Source organism: Carcharodon carcharias, chromosome 21 (assembly GCF_017639515.1).
Source record: "Carcharodon carcharias isolate sCarCar2 chromosome 21, sCarCar2.pri, whole genome shotgun sequence".
NCBI classification, from domain to species: domain Eukaryota; kingdom Metazoa; phylum Chordata; class Chondrichthyes; order Lamniformes; family Lamnidae; genus Carcharodon; species Carcharodon carcharias.
In genome coordinates, this window is record NC_054487.1 from 86,856,437 (window position 1) to 86,869,004 (window position 12,568).

The 12,568-nt window shown below is 43.9% G+C and overlaps 1 protein-coding gene across 1 annotated transcript in view; it reads right to left on the reverse strand.

Annotated features, from left to right (window-relative positions):
• Positions 1-12,568, reverse strand: part of scyl2 (SCY1 like pseudokinase 2) — an 82,833-nt gene that overhangs the window by 2,111 nt on the left and 68,154 nt on the right. Inside the window, exons 15-17 of the mRNA XM_041215899.1 lie at positions 9,408-9,471; positions 4,546-4,641; positions 1,277-1,396 (exon numbers count right to left, since the gene is read on the reverse strand). Of these exons, the coding sequence (XP_041071833.1) occupies positions 1,277-1,396; positions 4,546-4,641; positions 9,408-9,471 (280 nt within the window). The remainder of the gene's footprint in view (positions 1-1,276; positions 1,397-4,545; positions 4,642-9,407; positions 9,472-12,568) is intronic.

Here is a 12,568-nt window from a genome sequence, read left to right on the forward strand (position 1 = left end):
CCCTGCCTTTTCCTTGCAGCCCCATTAGTTTTTCCTTTTCAGGAATTTATTGAATTCCCTTTTTGAATATTACTATTGAATCTGCTTTCACCACCTTCCAGCACATTCCAGGTCGGAATATTAATATTCATCTCACCTCAGGGTCCTTCACCAATAATCTTAAATCTGTGTCCTCTGGTTACTGACCCTCTTCCCAATGAAAATAGATTCTCCTTACTCTATCAAAGCCATTCATGATTTTGAACACCTCTATTAAATCTCTGTTAGCCTGCTCTGCTCTAAAGGAAACATAATCCCAGTACTCCACATAACTGAAGTCCTTCATCCCTGGTACCATACATTCTAGTAAATCTCCTCTACACCCCCTCAAAGCATTGATACCCTTCCTAACGCCCAGCTGTACCCATCAGCCTCTCCCTCTTCAAAGGAGGCAATTGCCACCATGGGAAATCCAAAACAAAATCATTGTGAATCCATTCTCCAAAGCTCCTGATGATCCTCACAGTCCACATTCATAGCTGTTTATGCTCCACACAAGCCTCTTCCCATCCTAATTCATATTACCCATTCTGACACCCTTCTATTCTTTTCTCATGTGCTTATCAAGCTTCCCCTTAAATGCATCTCAGCTGTTTGCTTCAACTGTTGCTTGTGATGGTGGGTTCCGCTCTATAATTATTCTCCGAGGAAAGAGGTCCCTCCTGAATTCTTTACTGGTTTGTTTTTATTCATTCACAGGATGGGGGTATTGCTGGCAAGGCCAACATTTCTTGCCTATCCCTATACAACTAAGTGGCTTGCTGGGCCATTTCAGAGGGCAGTTAAGGGTCAACCACAGGTAAGGAGGGCTGATTTCCTTCCTGAAAGGGTTTTTAGAACAATCTGGTAGATACTTGGTCAACACTGTTGATACCAGCTTTTAGTTATAGATTTTATTTCGTTAATTGAATTTCAATTCCCCAGCTGCTGTGGCGGGGATTGAATTTATGTCTCATTATTACCCCAGGCCCCTAGATCACGATCCCAGTAACAAAACCACTACTGCACTATACCCCAAGATTATACTCTTACATTTTTATATATGTGTATATTTAATATTTTTAAACCCTTTAGTATTTCTCTGAGGAGGTTCCAAGTGGTGCAAGTGCACCATATTGCTTTGAGGGAAATGCCGTGTACAACCAAAGCATTTTATAAATGAACAATTAGAAATCAAAGTGAACAATGAGGTTGTCGACATGCTCCTGAGAATTAAGACAGCTTTGCAAAGATATACCTGCTTGCTAGGGGCTGAAACTTTAACAGACTTTGGGGCAAGAGGCTGCTGATTTCGAAGTTTCTGAACCTGTTCCTGCTCTTTGGCCAGTCGCTGCTTTTCCTCCATTGTGAGAGGAGTCTGGATGCAGAAGAAAATTTGTTAAAATTATTTTGCAGAATGTAGAATTTTACAGCAGAGGAGGAAGACGTTCAGATCACCGTGCCACGCTGACTCTCTGAAAGAGTGATGCTTTCCCCAACACCCAACACCGTGAAGAAAATTGCTCTTCAAATTATTTTTATCCACTCTCCGTTTCATAGGATCACACATCGCAGGAGTCTCTTCGGTCCGCATACCTGCTCCTACTCTCTGATACAGCAGACCCCTGCTCTTTCCCCACAGGCCTACAGGTTTTAACAGCAATCATGGATTCTGTTTCCACTACTGTTTCTAGTTGAGCATTCCATCTCCTAGCAACACTCTGCATCAGAACAAATTCTCCTACCTCTTTGATTTGCCTTTTTTGAAGACCGCGTGGAGAGTTTTTCTCTCTTTATCTGAACAAAACGGCTCAGTTTGATTACATCCTTAAAATGTTGCTCTGAAGGAATCAGCCTCAAGTTACCCCAATCCATCTTTATACTTAAACCCACGGGGCAGAATCTTGCCCTCGGATGGCAGGCGGGTCACACCGGCTCGGCGGCGGGCGGACAGCCGAACCCGTCACCACAACTGGGCCCACCACCATTTTGAGTGGGCTGACCGCTGGGAAGCGCATGGCACTGTGGTGCTTCCTGTGCAGGGGGTGGGGAGGGACTCCCCAGCTGTCAAAGTGCACTCTTTCACGGGGAGATTAGTGACAGGTAAGAAAAGTAAAAAAAAATAGAAAATTTTTAAAAATTATTAACATGTCCCCCTCATGACAATATCACACGAGATGGGACACGTTAATAAAAACATAAACTTTATTAGATTTTTAAAAAAAGGACATGAAACCTCATCCTGCCGGTGGATGAAGTTTCATGCATTACCAGAAGCCCCCTGGGGCTCCTGACCTGCCCACCAGCCTTAAGCTTGGACAGGCAGGTCTTTAATTATCTTAATGAGCCTGTCAATAGCCTCAATTGGCCATTGACAGGTCGGTGGGTGGACAGCTGATTTCACTGTCCGCCCGGCTTCCTGAAGATTTAAAGGGACCGGGATGATGTCGGGGGTTCCTCCCAACATCCCGCATCTTTTTCCCATCAGCGAGCGGGCCCCATCCCCAAATCACCAATGGGAAAATTCAGGCCATGGTATTATCTTAGTGAGTTGATTCTGTCCCCTCTCCAGTGCCTTGACATTCTCCTGAAAATGCCCAAAACACTGAGCACAATATTTTTTTTAAACTCATTGATGGGATGTGGGCGTCGCTGGCTGGGCCAGCATTTATTGCCCATCCCTAATTGCCCTTGAGAAGGTGGTGATGAGCTTCCTTCTTGAACCGCTGCAGTCCATGTGGTGTAGGTACACCCACAGTGCTGTTAGGGAAGGAAATTTAGAAAGGCATTAATCCAACTCATTCTCCCAAAATATCTTTTGTCTTTTGCATCACACACAGCTTATGAATCCTGAAGCGTGTTAACCTATCCTGTCCTTTCACCACTAGTGCCTCCCTCCCCTCGCCCCACTCACTCCTAGCCAATGGTTTGTATAGTTTTACTATTAGCTTTATACTTTTGCGTATGATGCCCTGATTTACAAAACCTTGCAAACCATACTTAATTTCACAATGCTTCAAATCACCTTGCCCTGCCACTTTTAAACTGGTGTGCATCTGAACCCATAAATGTCTCAGCTCCTCCCTTCCTTTCGAAGCCTCACCTAGACACTCATACATGAGAAGTGTTAGTAAATTACTCTGCCTCTGAAGAACAAGCCAAAGGGAATGTATATGGGTTGGGAATACTTTAAGCGATCAAGGAGGAAAAAACCACCACTGCTTCAATAGTACACATGAGCCACAGAGAAAAGAACAAAGGTGAGTATCCTTCCATTTCTAAATTAAACAACTTTTCTCCTTCTTCCTCCTTTCGAGTCTACAAGGGTAACTGTGGCAGAGGTCATGAACAAGCAAACCAGGATAGAAGGAAGGCTTGCTTTCATATAGAACCTTTCTATATGAACCTCATAAAGGCCTGAAATGCTTTGCAGCTGTTGAAACACATTATTGAAGTGCAGTCACTATTGTAGGGAACACAGCAAGCAATTTTTTGTACGGCAACATTCCACAAACCGCAATCTGATAAATGGCTAGATAATCTGTCTTTAGTGACACTAAAATTGGTCAGGACACTGGGAAGAATGCCCCAGTTCTTTGAAATAGTACCATGGGATCCTCTACATCCTCTTGAGGGGGCCGGTAGGGACCTCAGTTAAATGGCTCATCTGAAAGACAGCGCCACTGACAGTGCTGGACCTGACATTGTCAGTCTATATTCTGGGCTCAAGTCCCTGCAGTGGGACCCGAACCCATGACCTTCTGACTCAGAGATAAGAGTGAACCACAGCTGATACCAAAACACTTTGGACTGAATTTTCACAGCTGAGTGGGGAGGGGAATGGATGCGTGGTGGCGGAGGTGTCGGGGGGTGGCAAGAAAACAGGGGAGAGTCACATCGAGGCAGCTTCCTAAATTATATAAGTTCTTAAGGCAACTGAATAAAATGGATGCTGGGAAGGTGTTTCCTCCTGTGTGCGGAGCTAGAACTCGGGGACACAGTTTAATAATAAGAGGTCTCCCTTTTAAGGTTCCCTCAGAGCTGGAGACTCCAAACTCTAACAAAGACACTGCCAAGACAAAAGGCCACTACGGCCAAAACCAGACCTGTGGAGGGGCTCCCTCTCCACATAATGGTCCCACCTGCTACCTCTTCATTTTAACATATGCAGAAGGTGTCAAAGAGTGCATCCATGTTGATGCACTCTCACACTCCCTAACTGCATCCGCTGTGCCAAACTCTCCTGGTGGGACTGCCATTCGAATATCACTGTCAGCCCTCCTATTGAGCCTCCAGGCTCCTCCTGTCCATCCATCTTTAATTGGATGATGCTCCCAGAGATGACTTCTTAATAGGTCGCCTCCGGGAAGATTGTAACTGATGTTCAACCACGGCCACTTCTAGGTCTTCAACTGGGAACTGAGGCTGATATGGTGATCATTACCCAACCAGGAAAATCCAGCCCATTGAGCCAGGTTATACTGAATAGTAAAAATAGGCGAACATTTGGTTTAAAGATCGTCTTACTTTGACTTGTTTCTGCGAATTGGAAACCGATCCATTCTCTTTCCTATTAGCTCCTGCACTGACATCCACTCCAAAGCTGGTGAAGATCTTGTCAATCTGTTTTGCAAGACAACAGTACAAATCAATAATTAACACAGAAGCATTATATATAGCACAGGTTGGGTAGATGCACAACTGATCCAGACAAAGAATTTCAACAAGCCCCTCTCAAGCCATTCATGTTTCAGAATCCTAGGAACTACGGAAGAGAAGGTGGCCACTTGGCCCATTGTACTTTTGCCATGCTAGTTTTTCAGCTGGCACTGCTGCCCTTTCCCCACTTTCTTTCAGATTATTTCTTTTCAAAAACTTACCTGATTCTCCTATAAATGATGGTGCACCCTCTGACTCAATGGCCACTTGCAGTAAAGCATTCTAACTTTTTGTTAAAAATACATTTTAACTGGCCACTTTCATTCTTTTAGGATTTCCTGATGCAAGCATTCCATTTGCTGGTAAATCTCATCAGTTTCCAGCTGTACCAGGACTCTCATATGCAAAGGCTTTATCATCTATGCATGGATTTTGATCTCTTCTTCCCATCCATACTATATTTGATATATTAATTTTCATTGCTGCATGATTGCCACAATTATAAAAAGCCCTTTGTAAACCAAGAAAGTGAACAAAGAATACTTGATGCAGCCAGTGACATTGCAAATCTCAACACTTTTTTTCAATCATTCACGGGATGTGGGCTTCGTTGGCTGGGCCAGCATTTATTACCTATCCCTAGTTGCCCTTGAGAAAGTGGTGGTGAGCTGCCTTCTTGAACCGCTGCAGTCCCTCTGGTGTAGGTACACCCACAGTGCTGTTAGGAGGGGAGTTCCAAGATTTTGACCCAGCGGCAATGAAAGAACAGCGATATATTTCCAAATCGTGATGGTGAGTGACTTGGAGGAGAACTTCCTGGTGGTGGTGTCCCATCTATCTGCTGCCCTTGTCCTTCTATATGGTAATGGTCGTGGGTTTGAAAGGCGCTGTTGAAGAAGCCTTGGTGAATTCCTGCAGTGCATCTTGTAGATGGTACACACTGCTGCTACTGTGCGTCGGCAGTGGAGGGAGTGAATGTTTGTGGATGTGGTACCAATCAAGCGGGTGGGCTGCTTTGTCCTGGATGGTGTCAAGCTTCTTCAGTGTTGTGGGAGCTGCACTCATCCAGACAAGTGGGGAGTATTCCATCACACTCCTGACTTGTGCCTTGTAGTTGGTGACAGGCTTTGGAGAGTCAGGAGGTGAGTTACTCATCACAGGATTCCTAGCCTTTGACCTGCTCTTGATGCCACAATGTTTATATGGCTAGTCCAGTTCAGTTTCTGGTCAATGGCAACCCCCAGGAAGTTGATGGTAATGCCATTGAACATCAAGGGTCAATGGTTAGATTTTCTCTTGTTGGAGACAGTCATTACCTGACACTGTTTGGTGCGAATGTCACTTGCCACTTGTCAGCCCAAGCCTGGATTTGGTCCAGGTCGCGCTACTTTTGAACATGGACTGCTTCAGTATCTGAGTCGCTGCGAATGGTGCTGAACATTGTGCAATCAGCAGCGAACATCCCCGCTTCTGACCTTATGATGGAAGGAAGGTCATTGATGAAGCAGCTGAAGGTAGTTGGGCCGAGGACACTACCCTGAGGAACTCCTGCGGTGATGTCCTGGCATTGATATGACTGATCCCCAACAACCACAACCATCTTCCTTTGTGCTAGGTATGACTCCAACCAGCAGAGAGTTTTCCCCCTGATTTCCATTGACTTCAGTTTTGCTAGGGCTCCTTGACTCAGTCAAATGCGGCCTTGATGTCAAGGGCAGTCACTCTCACCTCACGAGTTCAGCTCTTTTGTCCATGTTTCAACCAAGGCTGTAATGAGATCAGGAACTGAATGGCCCTGGAGGAATCCAAACTGGGCATCAGTGAGCAGGTTATTGCTAAGCCACTTGAAAGAACTGTTGATGACCCCTTCCATTAATTTACTGATGATCGAGAGTAGACTGATGGAGCAGTAATTGGCCGGGTTGGATTTGTCCTGCTTTTTGTGTACAGGTCTTACCTGGGCAATTTTCCACAGAGCCGGGTACATGCCAGTTTTGTAGCTGCACTGCAACAGCTTGACTAGGGGCACGGCAAGTTCTGGAGCACAAGTCTTCAGTACTATTGCCGGAGTATTGTCAGGGCCCATAGCCTTTGCTGTATCCAGTGCCTTCAGCTGTTTCTTAATATCACGTGGAGTGAATCAAATTGGCTGAAGACTGGCATCTGTGATGCTGGGGACCTCCGGAGAGGGACGAGATGGATCATCCACTCGGCACTTCTGGCTGAAGATTGTTGTGAATGTTTCAGCCTTATCTTTTGCACTGATGTGCTGGGCTCCTCTGTCAATGAGGATGGGGCTATTTCTGGAGCCTCCTCCTCCAGTGAGCTGTTTAATTGGCCACCATCATTCACGACTGGATGTGGCAGGACTGCAGAGCTTAGATATGATCCATTGGTTGTAGGATCGCTTAACTCTGTCACTTGCTGCTTCTGCTGATTGGCACGCAAGTAGTTCTGTTTATAGCTTCACTAGGTTGACATCTCATTTTTAGATAAGCCTGATGCTGCACTCTTCACTGAAGTTGGACTGACAGAATAATTTGAGAGGACATGATAATTGTGAGTTTAGGGTCAGTTTCGCAAGTGTGTATTTTCTTTTAAAAAAAAAATGATGAAAATGCAATTTAATGCCAAAGATAAGCCCATCAGCTAAAAGGATAATCATCATAGTGTTACTGAATGATATAACACAAGAGGCCATTCAGCCCATCAAACCTATGCTGGCTCATTGGTAGAATGATCTAATTAACCCGGTCTCCTGCTCTGTCCTCACAGCTTGTAAATGATTTCCCTTCAAGTATTTATCCAACTATCTTTCCACTGTTACTGTTGAACCTGCTTCCGTCATTGAGGTCTTCAGGGTCTCGGAAAGATTTTGGGAATTGGGAATGGAATGACATAGTGGTATTTTCACTGGACTAGTAATCTAGAGACCCAGGGTAATACTCTGGGCACCTGGGTTCAAGTCCTGCCACGGCAGATGGTGAAATTTGAATTCAATTAAAAAATCTGAGATTAATAGTCTGACGATGACCATGAAACCATAGCCGATTGTCATAAAAACCCATCTGGTTCACTAATGTCCTTGAGGGAAGGAATCTGCTGTCCTTACCTGGTCCAGCCTACATGTGACTCCAGGCCCACAGCAATGTCTGAACAGGGGCAATTAGGGATGGCAATAAATGCTGGCCTAGCCAGGGATGCCCACATCCCATGAATGAATATTAAAAAAAAATCCCTACTGGCAACTCAGTTAAAAGTCAGGTACAATTTCATATTCCAGACATCAAAAAAATGCAAAGCTTTCTTGGAAGGCGAGATAATTCTGAACTGTGCACTGAAACTGTCAAGGGTTTTCCTAGAAACAATTGATCTTCGATAAACCTGACCCTACATTTATTCAATCACAATTAGACTTAAAGAACTACTAAGGACACAGTTCTGCCTATGGTGTAAGACATTATAAAACATACTTACTAAGAGCAACTAAGGAGGTCACTCAGCCCACTTCCAACATTCTTTCAAATCATGGCTGATCTGCATCTTAATTCTATCCACCCATGTTGCTTCCGTATCTTTCAATACCCTTACCCTACAAAAATCACTCTCAGTTCTGGACTTCCCCAGCCGAGAATATATAGTTTCTCTGTATCCACCTTGCCAGCTCCTTCATCTTAAACACCACTATGAGATAACCTTCGAATCATCGATGGAAATACAACTCCATTATTCTATGACGAACACAATTTTTTTTAGAATTTATGAAAAGCATATGCTTCTTGCGAGTCACAGTGACTTTCCTATGTCAATATTTTATGCCAGTTTGTTCCCCAGGCAGTTATTACTGGTTATATCACCTATGATTTCTTTAGAGTTAAAACTGTAAGAGTTTTGCATTCGCTATACACGCCTCTGAATATAAGATGGAGCTGCCACCCTCATTGGTCTGTCTCTCATCTCCAATCAACTGGGGATCACTGCAGCTAAATTTTGCGTTAATTTATTTTTTGAAGTCAGGTTTTTAATTGGCCCTTCTAGCTGCCTGTTCCTCCCAGGTCAGTTAACTCTCCTGGGTCTAGCAGCATCTTCAGAGTTCTAAAGAACTGTCATATGGACTCAAAACGTTAACTCTGTTTCTCTCTCCACTGATGCTGCCAGACCTGCTGAGATTTTCCAGCATTTTCTGTTTTTGTTTCCGGTTTCCAGTATCTGCAGTATTTTGCTTTTAACTCTCGGGTGTCTGCCTGCTCCTCCAACCCAGGCCAGCTATCTCTCATGGCTGTCCTGCCTGCTGCACACCCTGGCCCATTGCAGCTTTTTCTCTGGGGCCCAATACCTAGTGCCCCAGCGTTTGCTTGAATTTTGTATAGGTTGTTACCTGCTGCTCTGACAGCTACAGCTTCATCCTCACGATGTAGTTCTCAAACAGCACTTGAAATCTGCCAAAAACAACTGGAGGCAAAACAGATTCGTGGAAGGATATTGAAGGAGGAGAAATTAAAGGCGCTGGGAAGGTAGCAAACAGTAGGGTACAGTGGAAACAACAAAAAGGACAAGCGCTTGATGATCAGAACCTCCATAAGAACTTTGATGCTCATCCAAAATTCTGTTGCCCGTAACATAACTTGCACCAAGTCCCGGTCACCAATCACCCCGGTGCCTGCTGATTATTTTCTGATACCTAGGCTGTGTATTTCTCTTCTGTTTACACTCGAGAACTGTTACCTTACCTGACTATCTGGGTTTTCCTTTGATTCAGCAGCTTTACTGAACTGGCCAGGTAGATCCAAACTTCTAAAAAGAAAAGACAAAACTTCACTTTCGTATTGCCTAAAAAAAAACCTTCAACCATAAGGCATCTCTCAAGGCATGCCAACGTACTTCACATGCAATGAAATAACGTTGAATTGTAGTCACTGTTGTAATGTGGAAAACACGACAGCCAATTTACACACAGCAAGCTCCCAGAAAGGGATACTGGCCAGGTAATCTGTTATAGGAGTGCTGCTTGAGGGATAAGTATTAGCCCCAATACACTGGTGACCAGTTCCAATAGTAAACTGAGGGTTCAAATCCCAGAGAGTGGATTAGAGCCTTTTGTTCGTCGGGTTGCAGTTAATATCTATGACTGAGCAATTTTCCTTTTTAAATTAGTTTTACTTTATAAATAAAAGATAATCTAAAAAACATAGAAATATATAACACAAAATGAGACCATTTGGCCTGGCATGCCTATGCCAGCTCTTTAAAAGAGCAATCCAGTTAGTCCCACTCACCTGTACTTGCCTCATTAACCCTGAGCATGCTTCCTTTTCAAATATATAACCAATTCCTTTTTAGAAGTTACACTGATCCACCACCCTTTTCGGCAGTGTATTCCAGATCGTAGTTTACTGCATAAAAAAAAATGTCTCATCTCCCCTCTGGCTCTTCAGCCATTTAAATCTGGGACCTCTGGTTACAGACCCATATGCCAATGGAAACAGTTTTCCCTTATTTGCTCTATTACGAAAGAGATTTAAACATGAGGATGAGAATTTTCTATTTCAGACTCTGGGAAGCCAATATACGATAGTGAGAAAAGGTGTAATAGAGAGGGTGGGGTTGCGGGCACTGAGGGTCGAGGTAAAAGAAAGGACAGAATAGGTTAAAACTCTGAAGTGTTCGTAAGCTGTGCAAAAGACAAAAATATTTTGGGCGAAGGAGTTGAATTAATGTCTATGATAAATTTCTCTCCCTAACAAAACTGTGGGTATACCTACACCATATGGACATTTTTTTCATTCATTCATGAGATGTGGGCTTCGCTGGCTGAGCCAGCATTTATTGCCCATCCCTAATTACCCTTGAGAAAGTGGTGGTGAGCTGCCTTCTTGAACCGCTGCAGTCCATATTGTGTAGGTACACCCACAGTACTGTTCGGAAGGGAGTTCCAGGATTTTGACCCAGTGACAGTGAAGTAATGGCAATATATTTCCAAGTCAGGATGGTGAGTGACTTGGAGGGGAACTTCCAGGTGGTGGTTTTCCCATCTATCTGCTGCCCTTGTCCTTCTAAATGGTCAAGGTCATGGGTTTGTTAGGTGCTGTCTAAGGAGCCTTAGTGAGTTCCGGCAGTGGATCTTGTAGATGATACACACTGCTGCCACTATCCGTCGGTGGTGGAGGGAGTGAATGTTTGTGGATGGGGTGCCAATCAAGTGGACTGCTTTGACCTGGATGGTGTCAAGATCCTTGAGTGTTGTTGGAGCTGCACACATCCAGGCAAGTGGAGAGTATTCCATCACACTCCTGAATTGTGCCTTGTAGTTGGTGGACAGGCTTTGGAGAATTAGGTGAGTTACTTGCTGCAGGATTCCTAGACTCTTGACTTGCTCTTGTAGGTACAGTATTTATATGGCTAGCCCAGTTCAGTTTCTGGTCAATGGTAACCCCTGGGATGTTGATAGTGGGGGATTCAGCGATGGCAGCTCATCACCACCTTCTGAAGGGCAATTGGGGATGAGCAATAAATGCTGGCCTAGCCAGTGACGCCCACTTCGCATGGATGAATTTTTAAAAATTAAGTCATTCTGCTACATACTGTGATGTTATAGTTGTTTGGTAGTACAGAACTTGAGTATTGCTGAAGAGAGACTGTTTCCGTCTTACACTCATCAGGACAATTTACAAAAATACCAAAAGTAACAGGGAAAACAATTTATACTGTATGAGGAGAGAATGTTGATTGGTTGGCAAGTGAACTCAGATTGATAGAGGTGTTGCACTAGTTGATGGTGACTTCCAGTTAACTGCCAGGCATTGTCTGAAATTTAAACCAGGCAGCTTAACGGTGATTGGTCATGGTATTGTGCTGAGCAATGAACCAGCGAATGGTTGTCACTTATTTTGTTTAACTGAAATGGGTGCAATGTGTGTACATGTTCTTAATGCCTGCAAAGAACAGGACCCCGTGTATTAATATATGTAATTTCTAGTACACATGCCACACTGCGAGCCTGGCTGACAATCTCAAATTGGTTATCAGTGTCAGTTGTCAACTGTTGCTCCCTTTGTGAATTGTCCTGATGAGTGCAAGATGAAAAGCTTTGACAAAAAAAAATCTTTTTTTCAGCACAGTGGTGTTAGTAGAAAATTGTCTTAAATGCAGTTGATGAGAGTGCTATCTATTACAAGTTTAGGTTCTTGTTTTAAATATTCCCTCAGAAGCAATAAAGCCTTTCATCGGTGGTCTCACTGTTTGGGAGTGTGCCCTTATTGCCTGATATCTCGCTGTATTGAGCATTACTCCACTCTGATCTGAGCCAGATGTTCGAATCTTTACCACACACTTCAATGTACCTTTCTGATCACTTCTAAAATGGATTGGGAAAGCACTTGTTGAGATGCAAATTATTAGCCTGCTTGATTTCACTGCAAGTGAACATAGTAAACGATAAATATAACTGGATTCACTTAGTTCAAACTCTACCTTTTATTTTCAAGAAATAAACAAAATAATGAACATAAACAAAAACAGAATTACCTGGAAAAACTCAGCAGGTCTGGCAGCATCGGCGGAGAAGAAAAGAGTTGACGTTTCGAGTCCTCATGACCCTTCGACAGAACTTGAGTTCGAGTCCAAGAAAGAGTTGAAATATAAGCTGGTTTAAGGTGTGTGTGTGGGGGGTGGAGAGATAGAGAGACAGAGAGGTGGAGGGGGGGGTGTGGTTGTAGGGACAAACAAGCAGTGATAGAAGCAGATCATCAAAAGATGTCTCTCTCTCTATCTCTCCGCCCCCCACACACACACCTTAAACCAGCTTATATTTCAACTCTTTCTTGGACTTGAACTCAAGTTCTGTCGAAGGGTCATGAGGACTCGAAACGTCAACTCTTTTCTTCTCCGCCGA